Source organism: Mesoplodon bidens (genome assembly GCF_964165515.1).
Source record: "Mesoplodon bidens genome assembly, chromosome: 4".
Classification (NCBI taxonomy): Eukaryota; Metazoa; Chordata; class Mammalia; order Artiodactyla; family Ziphiidae; genus Mesoplodon; species Mesoplodon bidens.
In genome coordinates, this window is record NC_138160.1 from 150,096,560 (window position 1) to 150,116,162 (window position 19,603).

At 60.3% G+C, this 19,603-nt stretch overlaps 2 protein-coding genes across 5 annotated transcripts; one reads left to right on the plus strand and one right to left on the minus strand.

Moving 5' to 3' along the window:
• The first annotated feature begins 740 nt into the window (after nt 1–740).
• Nucleotides 741–2,854, plus strand: MRPL54 (mitochondrial ribosomal protein L54). The gene is made up of 3 exons (XM_081232296.1): nt 741–908; nt 1,553–1,709; nt 2,298–2,854. The coding sequence occupies exons 1-3, from the start codon at nt 791–793 to the stop codon at nt 2,428–2,430; spliced, it is 408 nt and encodes a 135-aa protein (XP_081088422.1). The 5' UTR covers nt 741–790; the 3' UTR covers nt 2,431–2,854.
• Nucleotides 2,855–6,781: 3,927 nt separating this feature from the next.
• Nucleotides 6,782–17,860, minus strand: MBD3 (methyl-CpG binding domain protein 3). 4 transcript variants are annotated; one of them, XM_081232293.1, is made up of 6 exons: nt 17,567–17,860; nt 11,950–12,109; nt 11,249–11,347; nt 10,295–10,385; nt 9,658–9,835; nt 6,782–8,541 (listed from the first exon to the last, which is right to left on the minus strand). In XM_081232293.1, exons 1-6 carry the CDS (start codon nt 17,674–17,676, stop codon nt 8,331–8,333), a joined length of 849 nt encoding a protein of 282 aa, XP_081088419.1. In that variant the 5' UTR covers nt 17,677–17,860; the 3' UTR covers nt 6,782–8,330. The 4 variants fall into 4 exon arrangements, with proteins under 4 accessions (XP_081088419.1, XP_081088417.1, XP_081088420.1 ...); XM_081232291.1 differs by having other exon boundaries at nt 11,249–11,386; nt 17,567–17,854; XM_081232294.1 differs by having other exon boundaries at nt 11,249–11,386; nt 17,663–17,851.
• Between the last annotated feature and the right edge of the window lie 1,743 nt (nt 17,861–19,603).

A 19,603-nucleotide genomic window follows, 5' to 3' on the forward strand; every position in this document is an offset into this window, starting at 1 on the left:
CCCGCGGGGCTTGCTGGGAAATGTAGTTCTCTCAGCCAGCCTGGCCGTGCGGGGGCGCTAGATGTTGGGACAGTGAGTTCGAATCCCGAACCTTCATTTACGCACAGTGAAAGCTCGGACTGGCTTCTGAGCCTGTTTCCTGAACCGCAAAGTGCGGTTTAAAACCACTGCTTGACTGCTACGGCTTTGTTCATTATTCCAAGGAATGGCAGATGGGAAGAAATGGGACTGGAAAATACTAAAGGAGCGTGAGAGGCGGACTCTTTCGACTCCAGGGACACCGGAAGCGACGCGGGGACCATATTATAGACAGACTTCCGGTGTGGCACTCAGTAGGGCGGCCGAATCGCTCGCCTGGCTTAACTTTACCTCCCTAAACTTCAGGCTTCCTCAATTGTAAGGATAATAATAGTACCTACCTCCTAATTAAACGAAATCGAGCTAGTTACAGATTTAGCAATAGGTTTAGAAAATAATGAGCCTAATAATAGTGTTAACTTTTATTAGTTCTAGGTTTTCAGTAATTGCTCATTGACTAGAATCAAGGATGTATAAGTTGTGATACTTAAAGTAAGTGATAAGTAACTGAAGGGCAAGAAGTCGGACATCCTTTGGAAGTCGCCTCGTGCAGCACCTGGGGATAGCTACAAAAGTTTAAAGAAATCACAACGTATGCTTACGGCCGGAATACTACATTTCCCATAAATCTCTAGGAGCCTACAACTCCCAAGCACCCCTCGGCCGCAGACGTCCTCCGGAAACGTGCACGTGCAGGCGGCCGGGACACGTCATGGCGGCCAGGCGCCTCTTCGGTGCTATGTGGAGCTCGGCCGGCTGGCGGGTTTGGGAGCTCCCGGATCCCGCCGCTTCTGTAAGACTCCATGTACGAGATTATGCCAAGAGACCGGGTGAGCTGGGTTAGGAGGGACCAAGTTGGGAATGGTAGGGACATTGGGGAGTTGGTAGTGCGCAAGCGCTGGTTGGGGAGGCACGTCCTAGAGTCAGCGCGCAAGCGTAGAGGCTAAGCTGTATGCGCAGGCGCAGTTTGAGATACCTAGGGCGCGATTGGACTCAGCGCGCAGGCCCAAGTGTTTTTTGTTTGTTTGTTTGTTTGTTTTATGTGGGGGCGGGGGTAGGAGTAGGTCATGGACTTGGGTCCCTATGACGTTTCTGCCTCCAAATCAGTCACCTTTGGCAGGTTATCACCAGAAATTGGGACCCATCTAAGTATTAAAACCAAAACAAGGTTATTTAAATTTTCTCTGGTTACAGCCTTGCCCGATCTCCTTTGTTGAAAGGAGGGATTTGGCAGACGTGAGGTTTTAAAGGCAGAGCAGCCAGCGGAGGCTCTTTTTTCGTGAGATAAACAGAAGGAATGAAAATGGGAAAGAGGAATGACTTGGTTACTCTGAATATCAGTGTCATTTAATGCAGTATCCGTGTCCCAGTTAAAATCATTTTGAATGCAGCAGACAGGGTCCAGCCAGGGCGGAAAGGGACGGCTGGCCTCCCGAGGGTGGAGCTGGGCTGAAATGATTCTCCCCCACCGTAGTTATTAAGGGGGGCAAGGGCGCTGTGGTCGGTGAGGCCCTGAAGGACCCAGAGGTGTGTACAGACCCCATCCGGCTCACCACGCACGCCATGGGTGTCAACATCTACAAGGAGGGCCAGGATGTGGTCCTGAAGCCGGATTCCGAGTACCCTGAGTGGTGAGTGGGCCAAGACTGGGTACGGAGGGCCTGGCTAACCAAATCTGAGGATCTGGGAGGTGGTGTGTGAGTCGACCTGAGTGGGTGGACAGAGCTTTAGAGGTGGGCGGGAACAGCCAGTGCAAAGTCCCCAGGCAGAACTGCACCTGGTTTATTAGTGGACCCCGGGAGGCAAGGTGGAGAGTAGGGGGAGACAGGGCAGGAACTTGATGGAGCCCAGCTTTCAGGGGGCTGCAGGGGGAATTTTGCTCTTGGCCCTGAGAGCACTGGCAGGATGCAGAAGCCGTTGCCACCTGCCAATCCTTCGAGCTGGGGAAGGTTTAGAAAGGTTGAGTGAGTGGGTGGGGAGGCCTTACAGGTGGGCAGGCGGCACGGACAAAGGCCAGGAGGCAGAAGGTTTGGCGTGCGCCCACCTCAGATCCCAGCACCCTTGGGATGGGGGCGCTCCCTTGTTCCACAACCCGGCACCCCCTTGTTCCATGTCCTCAGGGTGGGGAGAGACTGCCCTGAGGTCAGGGGGTCTGGGGTGGGGGAGTCGCGGGGAAGGGGGTTGATCTGCAACCCCGACTCCGCCCACTCCCCCGTCAGGCTGTTCCAGATGAACGTGGGTCCCCCCAAGAATCTGGAGGAGCTGGACCCCGAGACCCGGGAGTACTGGCGGCTGCTGCGGAAACACAACATCTGGCGCCACAACCGGCTGAGCAAGAACCAGAAGTTCTAGTGGGGGAGGGACCAGAGCACCCTGACCCTCCAGTGACCTGGAGATGCTCCCCGAGCCCACCCCCTGGACTTTTTTTCTTTCTTTTTTTTTTTTTTTGCGGTACGCGGGCCTCACTGTTGTGGCCTCTCCCGTTGCAGAGCACAGGCTCCGGACGCGCAGGCTCAGCGGCCATGGCTCACGGGCCCAACCGCTCTGCGGCATGTAGGATCTTCCCGGACCGGGGCACGAACCCGTGTCCCCTGCATCAGCAGGCGGACTCTCAACCACTGCGCCACCAGGGAAGCCCCCCTGGACTTTTTATTTTCTGGAAAAACAGACTTCTCCGAGAACAGAGGAGACTACCCCCCTCACTGGGGTTACTGGGTGGCCCCTACGTTGAGGCTGAGTCAGGGCCCTGGGGGCCAATAAAGACTTCTTGGGGCAATTGTTGGCAGGCTCCAGATGCCTCTGGGTGTTGTCGCATGTCAGGGGCAGGCAGTGGGGAGGTGGGCACTTCAGACCCAGTGGTCCCATGGCCCAGCCTCCACCCTCAATGATTGCTGGGCATCTGCAGGTCCATCTTCCCCTCCCGGCCTCACTGAGCTGCTCACCCTCATTCCTGGAATTCCTAGCGTTGCCCAAGAGGCCCCAACCTCCATCCTCAAGGGGGAGGGTTTCCTAGCCAAGCCGCTCTGGGGTGCACTGGACTCACACCTGAATCAAGTCATCCCGAGCAGACGAGAGTCTTTGTGAGCTTCAGGAACTGAAATGTCCAGGGGTACGGTCTGACTTCAGGCACGGCTGGATCCAGGTGCTTCAGTATTTAGCTATGTGGCTCTCCGTCTCTGGGTCCTTTTAACTCCAGTGGGTAGTTCCCTCGGGCAGGGGTGGCTCCAGGGCTTCTAGCTGACACCCCCTATCCAGCAAGCCCAGCCAGAAGGAAGGGACTTCTCATTCCTTTCTGCCAGGGTCACGGGTTATCTTCATTGGCCAGTCACTTGAGCCAAGGGACCTGGGCCTACTCACTCTCCTGTCCATCCACCCCCACTGGTGCCTACCAGATTGAAGGAAGCTGGAGGACACACACAGTGCCAGGACCACACTGCTTGGGGGGCTGGACCAGGGCCCTCTCGCCCTCCAGGCTCCTCGAGAGCTGGACGGGTCGGGCAGGGCAGGGTCCCCGAGGCTAATTCTGTGTGGTCCCAGGAAAATGAGGGCCCTTATCCTCTTAGGAGGACTCTGCCAGGCGGATTACCCCACACCTGCCCTCGCTGGTGGCCTGTTCTGAGCAGGCGGATCGCCCGGACCCTCCCATGGTTCCCCATGGCTCTCGGTAAAAACAGAAGTTGTAATGGCCATGGGCCTCCTCACTGTTCATCCAACGTGCCAGGCATGGTGCTGCCCCTGGGCCCTCTGCCTGCACCTCTCTTCCCCCGGATGTTCTCAAGGCTCCCTCTTTCACCTCCAGGCCTTTGCTCTGATGTTGCCTTCTCTTTGACGCCTCCCCTGACTACCCTATTAAGTTGCAACCCTGCCACACATTCTTGATCGCCCTTCCTGGTTTTATTTTTCTCCCAAGCACTCATCACCAGCAGGTGTTTCATGTTTTACTTATTTTTAAAATCATGGTTCCTGTCTCTCTCCCACTGGAGTGGCAGCTCCACTAGGGCAGAGATTTCTCTGCTTTGTTCAGTCGTGTCCTCATCGTAAGTTGGATGGGTGGACAGATGATTGGATGGGTGGTTGGCCTGGCTGCTGCAGTGTAGACAGCACACAGGCCATCGGGTTCATGCGTGAGGTGCCACCTGAGGTTGGAGGTGAGCAAGCCAGCTGAGAGCCCCAGTGGGCAGGCGATCTGGGTGTGAGGACCTAGAAGTGAAATTGCTGGAATGTCCTGGTACCTGTGGAAACTTCCTGGACAGAGCCTGGAACGAGTGGGGTGCTGCCCCCGACCCTGCCTCACGGCACTCTCCTGTCCTGACCCTGGCTGCCCCATCCCATAAGGAGGTGCCCTGTCATGTGGGCACTGGGCCAGCCCCAGGCAGCAGTGACATCCCATTCCTTGCCAGCTCCCCGCTCCCCCCAACCTGGAGTGCAGCTCAGCCCCGGGAAGGCCAGTCATGATGCCTTCGTGAGCAGGACCACACATCCCCATCTGAGCAGGTGGGACCCCAGGACGGTCCTTGGAGGCTCCCAGGGGGCGGTGTTTTCCACCGAGTCTGGCCTCGGCTGTGGCGCATCTCAGGTGGGGTCAGCAGGGACGTGGTCAAGGACAGACTGAGCTGCAGGTGACAAATGTCTGTTCCAACTGACTTAAGCAGAAGAGGGAATCCACTGGCTCAAAGTGCAAAGTGTGGGCGAGGACAGGGTCCTGGGGAGGCCCCCCTCGCGGCCCGGGTTCCTCTGTGCTGAGCGGCCTTACTCTTCTGAGCAGATCCGTTTGCCCAGCGGCTCGTACTCTCTCAGTTCCAAGTCCCGGGGGAAACAATTTCTTTTCCAAACGGTTTCAACAAGAAGTCATGGGCCTGACAGCACCCGTGTCCCCTGCATTCATTGGCAGGCGAATTCTTAACTACTGCGCCACCAGAGAAGCCCTGTGTGGGTTTTTTTTGTGTGTGTGTGTGGTACGTGGGCCTCTCACTGTTGTGGCCTCTCCCGTTGCGGAGCACAGGCTCCGGATGCGCAGACTCAGCGGCCGTAGCTCACGGGCCCAGCTGCTCCGTGGCATGTGGGATCTTCCCGGACCAGGGCACGAACCCGTGTCCCCTGCATCGGCAGGTGGACTCGCAACCACTGCGCCACCAGGAAAGCCCATGTGTGGTCAATTTTTGATAAGACCTGATCTTACAGGTGTCGCCCACCCCCTCCCCCCGCCAAGGCTCAGAACCCGTGTTCTAGATGGTGTGGATGGAGATGTTACCTGTTGCTTTGTGCAGTCATGGCCCCCAGCCCCATGTGGCCAGGACAGCTGAGGAGCGCAACATGTAATTTGTCGTCACCAGTTTGAACTTTCCAGCCACGTGGCTGGCGGGGGGCCCCAGTGGACTGTTCCAGAAATCCGAGCTGGCCCCTCTGCTCCAGCCGGTCTTGCTGCCTCTTCTCTGACTGGGAAACTCCCAACTTGTCACCAGGGATCGTTGCCTCTGGTCACCTCCAGCTCCCTCGCTCTGCAAACCCGATGCATCCTGAGCTTGGCCAGTTCTAGGGCTTCTGTAGCAGCTGTTCATTCCCCTTGAGGGGACAGTGGGGGACAAAGCCCAACAGGCTGGAATGAGCTGGGGATGAAAGAAGAGATGGTGGAAGCTGAGGCCATGTGGCCAGGGGCGGCCTCGACAAGACAGGAAAACTTGTCTTGAGGCTAATGTACCCCAAAGTCACCCTGGGACCTGTGGACGTGTCACCTCACGGGACAGAGACTTTGCAGGAGGGATTAAGTTAAGGCCCCTGAGATGAGGAGGACCCTGGATTCCCCGAGGGACCCAGTGTCATCACAGGGTCCTTGTAAGAGGGAGGCGGGAGGGTCAGAGGCAGGGAGAGACGGGAGATGCTGCGCTGCCGGCTGTGAGGATGCAGGAGGGGCCGCGAGCCAGGGATGCGGCGCCTCTAGAAGTTGAAGGCGGGAACCGATGCTGCCCTGGAGCCTCCGGAAGGACCCGCCCTGCCCACACCTGTGGGACCCACACAGTAAGGGTGAGGAGGGTGTCCAGGCAGCTGGGGAGGGACCCTGCTCGCCCTGGGCAAGGCAGACCCTCTGCTGCCCGCAAAAAAACAATCTGGGGTGCCTGGGCAGGTGAGGGGCCAGGGTTCTCCCAGCTCCCGCGCCCTGGCTTTGGGTCGGGAGAAAAGCCAGCAATGACCACCCGACCAGGGGTGGTGGGGCAGCTGAAAAGGGGGCCGGTGTGGCCGATGTCCTAGCACCGCCCTCCCCAGCCACCTGTCAGCACTGGCCCAGGCCTGCAGGGTCAGCTCAGCTGCACCCTCTCCCCTGCCCCTGCGCTGGGCTGCGAGGAGCCCCTGCTGAACTCCCGGCGTGGACCCTGCTGACAGGTCCTCGTCTCTCCCAGGAAGGACGTGGGTGCACCTGGCATCAGCCCCGCCCCCACCGCAGATTGGGCAGGGGCCTCCGAGGGAGCTGCAGGGACTGTGCAGAAGGCACCCAAGTGTGCCAGCTTTCTGGAAACCTCCACACCCAGCTCATGCCAACACTGCTGGGGCCAGAGTGTCAGGAGGCCCCACTTGGGGCCATGGGAAGCCCGCCTGTCTGGGAGAGGCCAGGGGTCTGCCATCCCCTCCCATCCCCCAACCCAGGGCAGGAGGATGAACTTCAGGACACAAAACCTGGGATTCTGATAAACCAAGGCCCCAGACCACGTTCGCCCGACACGCTTTATTCAACACCGCCCACAGGAGCCTCCCTCGGGCCCGCAGCCTGTGGAGGGGCGTTTCTGGGGCCCGTGATGGCCTGGACCCCGGCAGTGTCACTGCTGCCACCACAGTGCAGCGGCCGCGGTCCTCAGGGCTTTGTGCTTTGACTGGACTAGGAAGGATGCAGTCAGCCCAACCTCCTGGGCCAGAGTCCTTGGAGGGAGTGGGCAGCGAGTCCCACCCCCGAGGGGCTCCCACTGCCACTGTTGCCCCGCCGGGCAGGCCACGGCACCCCAGGGTGTCTGGCCCGATGAGGCAGCGACCCAGGCCCCGCCCTCCCCCCCTCCACCGACAGTCACGGCCGCGCGTGTGGCAGGGCTGGGACAGGGCTGGTGGGCCCTGGGGCCGCAGCGGCCCTGGGTTTGTGTCTCCAGGCTGATGGAGGGGCTGGGGGCCACCCCAAGGGCATTCCTGGGGCTGAGGGGAAGGGGCCTGGCCCGGGGTCCACTCAGGGTAGCAGAAGCTCCCCTGGCCCGGGGCACTCACTGCAGGGAGGGACAGCACGACTCTGCCTGCCTCTAAACCCCATGCTCCACGGAGGCCACTGCCCAGGCCCGGCCAGGAAATGTGCCTGGGATAGGGATGCAGAGGCCCCCGGTGGTGGGAGGCCCCACACCTGCCAGATCAGTGCCACTGTCCCTGTTCTATGAGGCGAGACCGAGGCCTGGAGGTCAGCCGATGGCGGCGCTGGCCTGGAGCCTGGGCCGAGTCCGGCCGTGAGCAGTTAGTTCTCTGTCCGCGGCGCTGACCATCAGGCTGGGCCGGGCTGCAGACAGCGAGGTCTTCAGGCGCTGAAGCCTGAGTTCCTGTCTGTGTGCAACAGACAGCAGGTTAAGCAGCTACGTGGACATCGGCCTCGCCTCTACCATGAGTTTTACTGAAGGAAAATGTCCGGGTTGTGCCATTTGCTCTTGGGAGCACTGTGCCCGCCAGGTGGGCCCCGGGGAGCCATGCTGCATCCCCTTCTGGAAGGGCTGACGGGCGGTCCGGGATACCGTCCCTCACGTGTGCAGGTTGGGAGGGGAGACTGTTCCACAAATGTTTCTCCAGCCCCACGGGGAGCCTCGCAGGCGGCCCAGTGGCAGCTGTCCTGTGCGAGAGGTCCAGGGCAGCAGCCACGGAGACCAGGCTGGCCTGAGTTCAGTGCGGAGCCATGTGACCCCGAGGAGGGGCAGACGTGGGGGGGTCCATCGGGCGAGAGGCCATGCTTCAGCCATGTCCCCGTGGCCCAGGGGAGGGGACACGCCTGGGCAGGGTGAGAGCCGAGTCTGCAGGTGGCCCCGTGCAGGAGGGCAGGCGGGTGGGGCCCGTGCAGGGACAGAGAGGGCGCCATCCGCGCCTGGCAGGCTGTCCTCCTTGAAGACAGGTGCTCTCGGGAGGCGCCCGGCCCAGCACTGCTGCCACTGGCACAAGGCAGGTCCCAGGGACCCGGACCACCCCTCACCCGTGGTCGCTGCTCACGCGAGCTGGGGCCTGGGACCCGGCCAGTGCCCGCTCTACACGTGCTCCATCTCCTGGTCCTGGTCGGGCCCCTCCTCCTGGTCCCCGTCATCCTCATCCCCGTCGGTGCCCGCCCTGTCCAGCGGCGCCTCGCCGTCCCGGGCCAGCTCCTCCACGTGCGCCAGCATGTCGGCCATCAGCGCCTCCTCCAGCCGCTTGCGGACCTGCTGCACCAGTTCCTCCTGCCTCCTGGGGACACAGGAAGACCTGCTGGCCAGGGCATGTCCATCTCTGGGGAGATGGGGGTGCTGCGAGCGCCCTGTCCAGACAGACACCCCCATCCCCAGCACAGCCCGCAGGCCCTCCCCAAATCAGCGCCGCTGAGAGGGTGGCTGCCGGCCTGGGCCAGGGACCCCTGTCCCCTCCCTGCCGCCTCTACGGTGCCCCCCTCAGCACGTGGACCTGACTCTGTGCCTGTCGCTCCCCTCCACCGGCCACGAGTCCCTCCTCCCGGCAGGACCACAGCCACGGCCACTGCTGGACCTGACACCTGCGGTTCCTACCTCACTTTCTATTTCTGCAAGTTGTGCTTTAAAGATCTGCCTGGACTTTTCAGACAGTCGTGTTCTTTTCCTGCCCTTTTCCTAGGGATGAGCCCTGTGCATACACGTATGTGAACGTGCACACGTGTATGTGTGTGTACGTGTACATGCATGTGCAGTGCATGCATTTGTATGTACACGTGTGTACCTGTGTGTGCATACGTGTGTACACATGTGTGTGGTCTCACCGCCGTGTCCTTGCCTCTCTCGGGGCACAGAGCTGCCCTCTCGCACCCACCTGGCTTTTACCTGCAGTCCCGAGACTGCCCCCCACAGCGCTCCAGGTGCAGTTGCTCTGCCTTCTAGCCCCTCCTGTGGGTTCCTAAGCAACCCCCCCACCCCCCCGCCTTCTCCCAACCTCAGCTGTGAACTGATGTTTCAAAGCTGAACACGACACATGTTCTACCCTCTCAGCACCTCTAGATGTTTCCTGACCAGGAGCCACTTCCAACCACCTTCCAGGAGGCCCTCCCTGACAGCTCTACCCGCACCTGGACACCACCCACGGGGTCCTGGCCAAGCACAGGCCCAGCATTCAGGGCCCGGGACGCATCCCGCTTCCCCTCAGCCCACCCTACCCGGTCCTGCGTGTGCCAGCGCCCCCTGACCCAGGGCCTCACAGCCCACGTGCATCCCTGCTCAGGGGAGCCATCGCAGGGCCAAGAGCCCCGTCCTCTCCCGCCCCCACAGGCTGCCCCACCCCCCAGGCGCCCGCCTGTCTGAACCGAGCCCTCCCCCGGCCACTTCCACATCACACCTGGACACTGGCGGGGGGAGCTACCTGATGTCCTCGTCGGTCACCATGAAGGCCTTGCAGAGTGGCTGGGCTGTGTTGAGCCACACCCCGGGGTTCTTTTCCACGGCGGCTGAGAGCTGCCCGGTGATGGGCATGGTGCTGGTGTGCAGGGCGCTGGCGATGGCCGAGAGCAGCGTCTCATCTGTGCAGCCGGGACCCACGCCTGCCGGGCAAGGGAGGGTGGTCGCTGCGGGCACCAGCCTTGCCCCCTCAGCCCCGATTTCATCCTGAACCTCCCTTTACAGCCAGCCCTGCCCGGTCCTGCGTGTGCCAGGGCCTCACAGCCCACGGGCAGCCCCGCTCAGGGGAGCCGTCGCAGGACCAGGAGCCCTGCCCCCCAGGCGTCTCCCTGTCTGAATCGAGCCCTCCCTGGCCATTTCCATGTCACACCTGGACACTGGAAGGGGGCAGTCACTCCCACGACATACAGGCAGACAACTACCCTCTCAGGGACAGCAGGGATGCTTTTATGGCACGGCAGGGAAATCAGACCCCCAAGTGTTTTCAGGACCCCGTGACCAGACGCGGCCCCAGCGTCAGGTGCAGCCGGGCTGGCCCCAGGCTGGGGGAGCACGGGCCTCATCCCTCCTCCATCTCCCCGCTGCCCCCCGCAGGGGGTCACCTTGCAAGCCCTTGGGGAGGTCCATGGTCTTCACGAGCTCCTCCGCGATGTCAAAGGCATTCAGGCCGCTCAGCTTCTTCTCCCAGAAGAGCTGCCGCCACACAGATAGACATCAGGCCAACGGGATGGCTAGGCCACCTGCTCCCAGAGCAGGCGACCCTAGGCGGCCAGGATGGGTGTCTCAGTGTGACCTCTGACCCCCACACTTGCTGGGGCTGCTCGCACCCCAGGGTCCTCGCAGGGCACAGAAACCCAAGCCCCGTTTCCGGCAGGACGAAGACCCAGGACATCAGCTGTGCCATCGGACCGTCTGTGGCTCCCCTTCACCCTGGAGTTGGGGGTTGGGAGGTCCAACCTCTACCCCGGGCCGAGCCACGGGCCGAGGGCAACAGCCCCAGCCAACCCCTGCCACAGCCCAAGCAAGCGCTGTCCATGGGCACTGCCTGGTGCAGACAGGGGACCCAGGAGCCCCCGGACGGGCAACAAGCTCACACCCTCGACCGCACCTCCAGACTCTGGGGAGGGGGGCGACAGGCAGCCCCACAGGCTTCTGACCTGTTACCTAGAGGGCTCCAACCCAAACGGCACAGCACCCAGGGTGGCTGCCCATGGCGGGGCCCATGCCCTGCAGGGTCCCTGAGCGTCTCCCCCTCTGACGGCCACGGCCCCCTGCTCTGGCCTAGCACCTCCACACCCTGCTATCTACCAGGCGTTTGTAAAGATGCGTGAAAACACGGCTAAGGCTCAGTTTTTGGAAAACAGATCACTAAACTGCATTTGTGGGATCTTATCAATCTGTTCAAGACAGCGGCCGGCCCGAGGAGGCCCCGCATACGCGTGTTGGGCACTGGTGCCCACAGGACCGTGCCCCGGGGTGACGGCTCCTGACTGCGGCGCTGGGGCCCTGGGCCCGCGGACTCAGCTCTGAAGAGTAGACCAAGCGCCGGAGCTCACCTGCCGGGGCTGCTCCACGGCCTTCTGGGGGTCGCTCTTCACCTTGTTGCTGGGGTGGTTGGTGATCTTGGTCACTGGCTGCTTGAAGATGGACGCCGTCTGCCTGACCGGGAGGGCCGTGTTCAGGTCGGGCTTGCCCTGCAGGGTCGGGCAGGGTCCTCAGCGGGCTTTCCCCGTCAGCGAGAAAGCCGTGCCCCGCAAGGGGCTTCGGGGAACAGGCCCCGGTCACCAGCACACCCCGTGGCACCCACGGATCCAGAGGCAATGCCAAGCCCAGGCCCAGCCGCTTCGCTGCCCTCAGTGTGGCCGCAGCGGGGGCTCTGGACACACACCTGCCCTCTCTCACAGCCACCCACCCCCGCCCCTCACCTCCCGCCCCTCTCACCTCCCGCGCCTCGTTCTCCGCAGAGCATGGGCCTGGGGGCGCCCTGGCCACCTGTTTTGCAGCTGGGGCAGGGAACAAAGTCCCCTGAACACGCGTCCATCAGAGACCCACAGACACACTGGTCACCAGGCACCCAAGTGTGGACCAGAGCTGAGCCACCTCCCAGGCCCCGTGCCCGAGCCTCTCCTGGGGACAGATGATGGGCAGTTTCCTGTCTTCTTTCCCACAGCTGCTGAGCTTCCCCCAGTGAGTAGCTAGGTCTCTAACTCCAGGACGGTGGGTGAGCCCTACCCAGGAGTGGTCGGCGTGGGCTCACCTTGACCTGGCTCGGGGAGTCATAGCGCACCCGCTGCCGGCTCTTGTTCATCTTGCCCATCAGCATCTTGCCCGTGCGGAAGTCGAAGGTACTCAGGTCCATGGAGCCGCCCAGGTAGCGCGCCAGCTGGGGCTTGCTCCGGAACTTCTTCCCGCTCGGGCTGCGGACACAGCGCGGTCAGTGGAGGGGGGGGGCCGGGGGGGCCCAGGCCAGGCCGGTCCACCCTCTCCCCAGCGCAGCAGATGCCGAGGCCGAGAGCAGGGATGGACGCCCCGACCTTCGGAAGGATGGGGTCCAGCCCTGGGAGCCTGGCTGGAGTTTCTGGAACATTCCAGAAGCAGAATCTGGCCATGTTCTCGAGAAAAGACCCAAGGACAGCAGGTCCATTACAGCATTATGGACCTGTCCTGGGGCGGGGCTGGGCTGTAAAACCTCAGTTTTGGGGCCAGGACACCAAAGAGCTGTCCAGGCGGGACCTGCTGGGAAAGCCTGAAACCTGGCTGTGAAGCTCTGCCATCCTGCTCACCCCATGGACCAGCGCAGGGGACTCGCCTTTCTAGAAAAAGCTAACACGAACCTCTAGCTGCAGTGCAGACTCAAGAGTTCATGCTACAGGTGACCAGAACGGGACCCAGTGAGCATTAATAATGACACGTCCCTGGGCACGGGGACTCCTGCAGCCACTTTGGGAAACAGTCTGGTAGTTCCTCTAATGGTTAAACAGCAATTCTACCCCTAAGTATCCAAGAGAAATCAAAACACATGTCGACATAATAACTTACACCTAATTACTCACAGCAGCATGACTCACTGGGCAGAGTGAAAACAGCCCAGATGTCCCTCCACACATGGGAGCATCACTCAGCCATGAAAAGGAAAGAAGCCCTGACACTTGCTACCACATGGATGGACCTTGAGAACATCATGCTCAGTGAGAGAAGCCAGACACAGAAGCACACACAGTGTGTGATTCCATTGATGGGAAACATCCAGAAGAGGCAAATCCACAGACACAGAGAGTGGGTTCCTGGCTGTCAGGGACTGGGGCTTCTCTCTGGGGTTATAGAATGTTCTGGAATTAGTGGTGATGGTTGCACAGCCCTGAATGTACTAGAAACCAGTGAATGGCACACATGAAGCCTCCAGCAGGCCTGGCACCCGTCTAGGACGTCCCTGTCACTCTCCATCTGAGGCTAACGAGAGCCTGCACTTTGCTGATCTCCCCTGAGAGCCTCTAGGCTGAGCCTGAATTCAAGCCAGCACACGCCCACCCCCTCCAGGTGTCCCTGGGCACTGAGGACAAGTGGCAAAAGTGGGAAGAGTGGAACCCGTTCCAGCCCCACCAGGGCCTCACCTGGGTCAGGGCCAGCCCCACCACCTTGGGTTCTGAGACTCCCGTGGACTCTTCTGGAAGATCCATTTTTCCATTATGCTCTGTGCTGGCTGACGTGAACAGAGTCCACGTGCCTGGAGCAGCGGAAAGGACCCTGAGTCCCGACTCTGGCTCCAACTATGGCCACAAAGAGGGCCAGGACCCTGACAAGCACTCGCCAGCACTTCTTGGCCTCCAGTCACCCCACCTGCTGCTGTTCTGCTTTAAAAAATGCATGAGGACAGGGAAACAGAAACGCAGAACTGTAGATTAGGGGCTGGGGAGCAGGGCTAAGGGCAGAGATAGTTAAAGGTCTAGGGCTTTTCTGAGGGGAGGAAAAGGCTCTAACTTTGACCATGGTGGTGGCTGCAGCTACCTGTGAATTGTACGCTTTAACACGGGTGAACAGTATTGCATGTGACTCCTACCTCGATAAAGCTGTCACAAAAGTGAACGCAAGACAGAGAGTGGATGGGGGCTACGAGGAGCTGGGGAGCTAATGACACAGGGCTCATTTTGGGGTTATGAGAACGTTCCAGAACTAGAGAGTGGTGATAGGTGCATGAAAACTGAATTGGACACTTTTAAAGACTGAATCGTATGGAATGTGAACTATATCTCAATTTTAAAAACAGGTTTTGCAGATCTGTATTGGGACAGAAAAATGTCTGAGCTGTTTTATCCAATGAAAGAAAAAAACTTCTGTAGTAAAACCACAGGTGTAGAACAAAAATGAGCACTGCGGTCTTTCTCCGGAAACAGGCCTACCCGGTGGGTAGACAGGTAGCCAGAAGCCGGGCAGAGAGCAGCCCTGGGCTGAGTCGGTGGGACCCTGAAGCATTGGGGCCATCATGGGGATGGAGCCAGCACCAAGCGCAGAGCCCAGGGCCTGGGCCGGATGCAGGGCTGTACAGGGGTGATGAGTGGGTGTTGACCCCAGGCCTATAAGGAGGCTTGTAACCTGAGATGCCCAGTGAGGCCCAAACAGCAAGATGAAGCTGGTTCTGGCTAAGCTGAGCCCGCTGCCCAAGGAAGGGGGGTCAACCTGCCGAGCACCTCCTGCTTTCCTGAGTATTTGCACCTTTAAAATGACCTCTGGGGTCTTCCCTGGTGGCGCAGCGATTAAGAATCCACCTACCAAGCAGCTCGAGCCCTGGTCCGGGAAGACCCCACATGCCGTGGAGCAACTAAGCCCATGTGCCACAACTACACAGAGCCTGTGCTGTAGAGCCCACAAGCCACAACTACTGGGCCCGCGTGCCATAACTACTGAAGCCCACGCACCTAGAGCCCATGCTCCACAAGAAGAAAAGCCAACGCAATGAGAAGCCCACACACAGCAACAAAGAGTAGCCCCACTCGACGCAACTAAAGAAAGCCCGCGTGCAGCAACAAAGACCCAATGCAGCGAAAAATAAATAAAATAAATAAATTTATTTATTTATTTAAAAAAAAAAAAAAAAAAAGAGCTCTGGGACTTCCCTGGTGGTCCAGTGGTTTAAGCCTCCACACTCCCAAGGCAGGAGGCGTGAGTTCTATCCCTTGTCAGGGAACTAGGATCCCGCATGCTGCAATGGTGCAGCCAAAAAAAACAAACAAAAAAAGCTCTGGAAAGTCCCCTCTATTCCACACACCCCAAAGAATGACGCTAACTTCCAAGTCCTCAACTTCTTGCCTGGATTGTAAATGTCAGGCAGGGAGATGATTTTTCCAAAGAAAATGCTAGGCTGTAACCAGATGCTCCACCCCCATCTCCCAGTCCTCAGGGCCAGGTCGCCAAGCTGGAGGGGCGTGTGGGTGAGTCCTACACAACGGTCTGTGAGGTCGCTCCACCTCTCCTGCAAAGAACACACTGGCTCTCTCCCACTCTCTGGACTAGCAAACCAAGGTTCCACATCCCTAGGGGCAGGGCTAAGATCCAAGGACAGGTCTGTCCGACTCAACAGCACCGGAGATCTGCCTTCCCTCTGCATTAAGGAACCAGGAAGGGACTTCCCTGGTGGTCCAGCGGTTAAGACTCCGCGCCCCCAATGCAGGGGGTCCAGGTTCAATCCCTGGTCAGGGAACTAGATATTTATCCCACAACTAAAAGATCCCACATGCCACAACTACAGATCCCGCAAGTGGCAACGAAGATTCCATGTGCCGCAACTGAGACCTGGCGCAGCCAAATAAATAAATATTAAAAAAAAAAAACAAAAAAAACAGGGAAATCCATCTGTGCTCCCTGCCTAGTCACCTGGCTCGGCATCAGGTGGTGAGAAGGCCAAGGGCCCACATTCCAGAAAACATATCACATCCCCCCCAGATCTCCGACCTGCTGGGACAGGGTAGGTCACCCACACCAGAGACCTGGGAGTGGCACTGGACCACGCACCCCGCATCCTGTCTCAGGCCCTCACCTCTCATTGGAGCCGTGGGAAACCTGAAATTCCACCTGTCCAGCCCCAGTTTGGAGCCCTTCCCTACCACCAGACCCCTATGCTCGGGGGTGAGGCCATGGAGCGGGGTCCCACTTGACGGAAGCCCGGAGAGGTTCCCAGGCAGGTGGGGACAAGAGGTGAGGCAATGACGGGCTGCGGCCCTCTAGCCACGCTGGCCCTGGTTCAGCTCCTGAGCCTCCTCACAGGCTGCTGGTGCTGCCTGGACCCTCCTCCTGGCTCCACTGCCAGGGCTCACCTCTGTGCTGCCTCCCCAGACAACCCCTCACTGACCCGCCCCCAGCTCGACCAGGCACTCCCATCATCTGCCCCTCACAGATCCCCACATCTCTCTGCATATGTCATCACCTGTTAACTATGAAAGCAAAGGGGTGATGGCTGGGGTACCAGCTGTCACCCAGGAGAGGAGGGGCCAGGTCTCACTCCCATGTGAATGGCCAGGACAGACACCCAGCATGTGCTGCAGAGGCGTCTGTTAAATTAACAAAGGACTAGAGGAACAGAGACCTGCCTCAATCTTCAGACCTAAAAGGAAGAAGTGAGAACACAAGTGGGCTCAGAATTAAATGAGGGGAGGTGGTGAGAGGCCTCTTCACGCACCCAGAAGGAAGCTTTTCTAAATAGCCAGCGAGGGAGTGACGTCACAGACAGCCGCAGTGAGGGGGAATACACACGTTTCCCTAAAAGATGATGATCGTAACCCCACTATTTCACGCTTGACATTACGGGAGGGGCAGCCAATTACAGTACACACTGGAGGGCCACCAGCACTCTTTGAACACTAGAACCTGAGCTTGTCCTGGATGAGCTGCCATCCTTACCCTGCTCATTTCCTTCACTCCTCCCAAAACGGGGACAGCAAAGGCCCAGGACCTGCTGCACCCCCACCCCAACACCTGGCAGGCATTCAACACGTGGCAGGTGTCCCGCCTGCCTTTCTTTTGTCAGGGTCCTAAAGCAAAGGGGAGGAAGCCATCAAGCCTGGCTCAGAAACAAAAGCATCTTCCACCAATCAGGAGGAAAAAAAAAAAAAAAAAGGAAGGAAAAGGCAAACAGCAGGTGGTTGACGGTCTGGGGCTGGGCTTCCAGCCGCCTACTGACTCTGTTTCACTGGGGGTGGGGGGGTCCCTGCCACCTCTCTCAGGCCAAGGGCAGCCCTCCCCCCAGTCTGGGTGAGGGAAGCTCACAAAGGCCGCGTCCCCGGTCTGGCGACTGGAGAGGCCACTACCCAAGGATGGGGAAAGGGCGGCTCTTAAAAGACACGCAGCTCCAGGACCAGGCCATCCTGTTAAGGGCCCAGGAACCTGCATCCCTAGGCAGCCCGCCCTGGTCCCCCAGAGCAAACCCTGCTCCCTGAAACCCGGGATCCCCACCCGACCGAGGCTGCGCGCGGCCCCAAGAGCGCCCCATGAGGACCAAAGGGACAGCCCAAGCCCCCACCCCCGCCTCCCAGCGGCGTCTGGCCCGCGCCGGGGTGCCCCTTGCCCAGCCGGCCGCTTCGCCGCGGCCGCGGAACAAAGGCCGCCGCCAGCCCGGGGCCGGTCCCAGGACCATGCGGCTGAGGGGGGAGCGCAAGCACGCTGAGCGAAGGCTTCGCCGGGCACGCACGCGCACTGGGACCGGGCCCGCCGGGCACGCACGCGCACTGGGCCAGGCGCCCGCCGCGCGCCGGCACGCACGCACGCATGCACGCACAACGCACGCGCGGGGCCCAGTCCGCGGCCCGGGTCGGGGCGCCCAGGCCGCCGCAGAGGCCGCTGGGAGGCGCCCGCTGGGGCCCTGCCCGGCCGGCACGTTCATTCACCTATAGTAAAAGACATCCCTGTGGCCGGCCGACAGCCCCGACCTTCTGGGCACTTCTTCCCTCTCCCAGCCCTGCGGGAGCGCCGGGCACTCCCACCTCTTCCGCTCCATCGCGCCCGGCTCCTCGGCCCGCCGCCGCCGCTGCCGCCCGGACCCCCGCTCGCCGCCGCCGCCTCAGCTGCCTCCGCCGCTGCCGCCGCCACTTGCCGCGGCTGTTCCGGCCCGTGGGCCTCCGCCCTCCGCCCTCCGCCCCCAGCCGGGCGCGCGCCGGCTTTGCCGCCCTTTCGGCCCCCTCCCCGCGCTCGCCAGCCCCCGCTCGGGGGGCCCGCTCCGCCCACCCGCCCGCGCGCGGGGCCCCGTGCTGCGCAGGCGCCGCACAGGTCCCGCCCCGCCCGTGGCCTCCGGCCCCGCCCCTCGGCGGCGGCGCCAATCAGCGCGCGGCCTGAAGGTGGGGCCTGCGGCCGCGCGCGGCTCGTCCGCTCCGCGCCTGCGCCCTGGCCCGCCCGCAAGTGGCTCGTGGTCCCTGCTTGCAGCTGCGCTGTCAGCCTTGGTCTCTCTCCCGCGTCTCCTCCGAGGCTCCGTCTATGTCCCGGGATGCCCGTCCAGTGCCGGACCGCCATCCCGGCCGCCTCCCTGGTCTCGTCACTGGCATCCGCGTTTAGGGTCATTGTCGGTGACCACCCACCTCCACACCCCAAGGCCCACCCGACGCTTTAATGACATATCAGAATCCGGCCTCCTCTTCCTGCCTCCTTAGTCCAGCCGCTTTCTGTCTCCTGGGGCTCCAGGCCCTTACTTGGGAATCTCCCGCTCCCCCTTGTGTCCCCTCCCCCTCCCCCAGGCCCTCTCCTGCCTGCCCTGCTCCCCCAGGGCAGAGCCTGGCCGGCCCAGGGCAGGTACTTAAGAAAAGACTGCTGAGTGAGTGACCGGAGCTGTGGGCAGTGCCAGGAGCGGTTCGGGCCTCCCGACGGGCCTGTCTTGGCGTCGGGTCCCTGGGGGAGGGGGAGGCTGCGGGTGGGAAGGCCCTGGGCTCCCCCGAGGGCAACAGGCCTGGGCCGCGCACCTGGAGCTCCCTGCAGGTGTCTTCGCAGCCTTGGGGCCCCCCAGGTCCCTGCTCTAGTTGGAGGCGGGGCTTGGGCGGGACACCGAAGACCATGGCCCGCAGGTGTCACTTGTTTATTTATATTAAGTCCCCGGGTAAGTGCAACTTCTCAATTCCTTAACGTCCCTTTCCCTCCTGGGTTCCCCAAGGGGTAGCTGGGCTGCTCTCCCACAGACAAAGGGCATAGTGGCCGGGAGGCACCCTGATCGGCGAACGGTCACCTCGTTACAAAGCTGGTTCGGGGCACTGTATGCCTGTGTGCAGGTCAGGCCCAAACCTAGGGCTCCCGGACCTGGCCTTCCACAGAGGGCAGTGCTGGTCGCTGTTGTGTTTTCTCCCAGCGTGTGCGACTTCGTTTTAATTTAAAAATCAAAGTTGCAAAGATAGACGCGTGCATTGTAATCAGTGAAACCACGTGAAGACGCTTAAAGGAAAAAGTTCTCAGCCTTCCTGTGACAGGAGACCCCAGCACCACCCCAGCCCTGCTTTTACTTCTCTTGGGTGCACACCCAGAGCTGGAATTACTGGATCACGTGGCGATCCTACATTTTAATTTTTTGTTTTGTTTTTGTTCATTTTTTGAGAAGGGCAAAACATTAATATATTTTTTGTAACTTTTATACAGTTTTCAAAGTGTGCTTTCCATTTACAGTTATTACTAAATATTGGCAATATTGCTCATGTCCTACAGTACATCCCTGAGCCAGTCTTACACCCAACTGTTTGTACCTCCCACCCCCAACCCCTATGTTGCCCCTCTCTCCCTCCACTGGTAACCACTAGTTTGTTCTCTGTATCTGTGAGTCTGCTTCTTTTTTGTTTTATTCACTAGTTTGCTGTATTTTTTAGATTCCATAGATGACCAGTATCATAAAGTATTTATCTTTGTCTGACTTATTTCACTGAGTGTAATACCTTCCAGATCCATCCATGTTG

Bases quoted from the DNA above. Each gene is read 5' to 3' on its own strand.
- MBD3 (XM_081232291.1), bottom strand. From the start codon at position 17,676: ATGGAGCGGAAGAGGTGGGAGTGCCCGGCGCTCCCGCAGGGCTGGGAG. The intron at 11,387-11,949 runs GTGAGCCCACGC...CCGACCCTGCAG, and splicing joins ACTCCCCGAGCCAGGTCAAG to GGCAAGCCCGACCTGAACAC. The intron at 8,542-9,657 runs GTAGCTCCCCCC...CCTGGCCAGCAG, and splicing joins GTGACCGACGAGGACATCAG to GTCTTCCTGTGTCCCCAGGA.
- MRPL54 (XM_081232296.1), top strand. From the start codon at position 791: ATGGCGGCCAGGCGCCTCTTCGGTGCTATGTGGAGCTCGGCCGGCTGG. The intron at 909-1,552 runs GTGAGCTGGGTT...CCCCCACCGTAG, and splicing joins AGATTATGCCAAGAGACCGG to TTATTAAGGGGGGCAAGGGC. The intron at 1,710-2,297 runs GTGAGTGGGCCA...CTCCCCCGTCAG, and splicing joins GATTCCGAGTACCCTGAGTG to GCTGTTCCAGATGAACGTGG.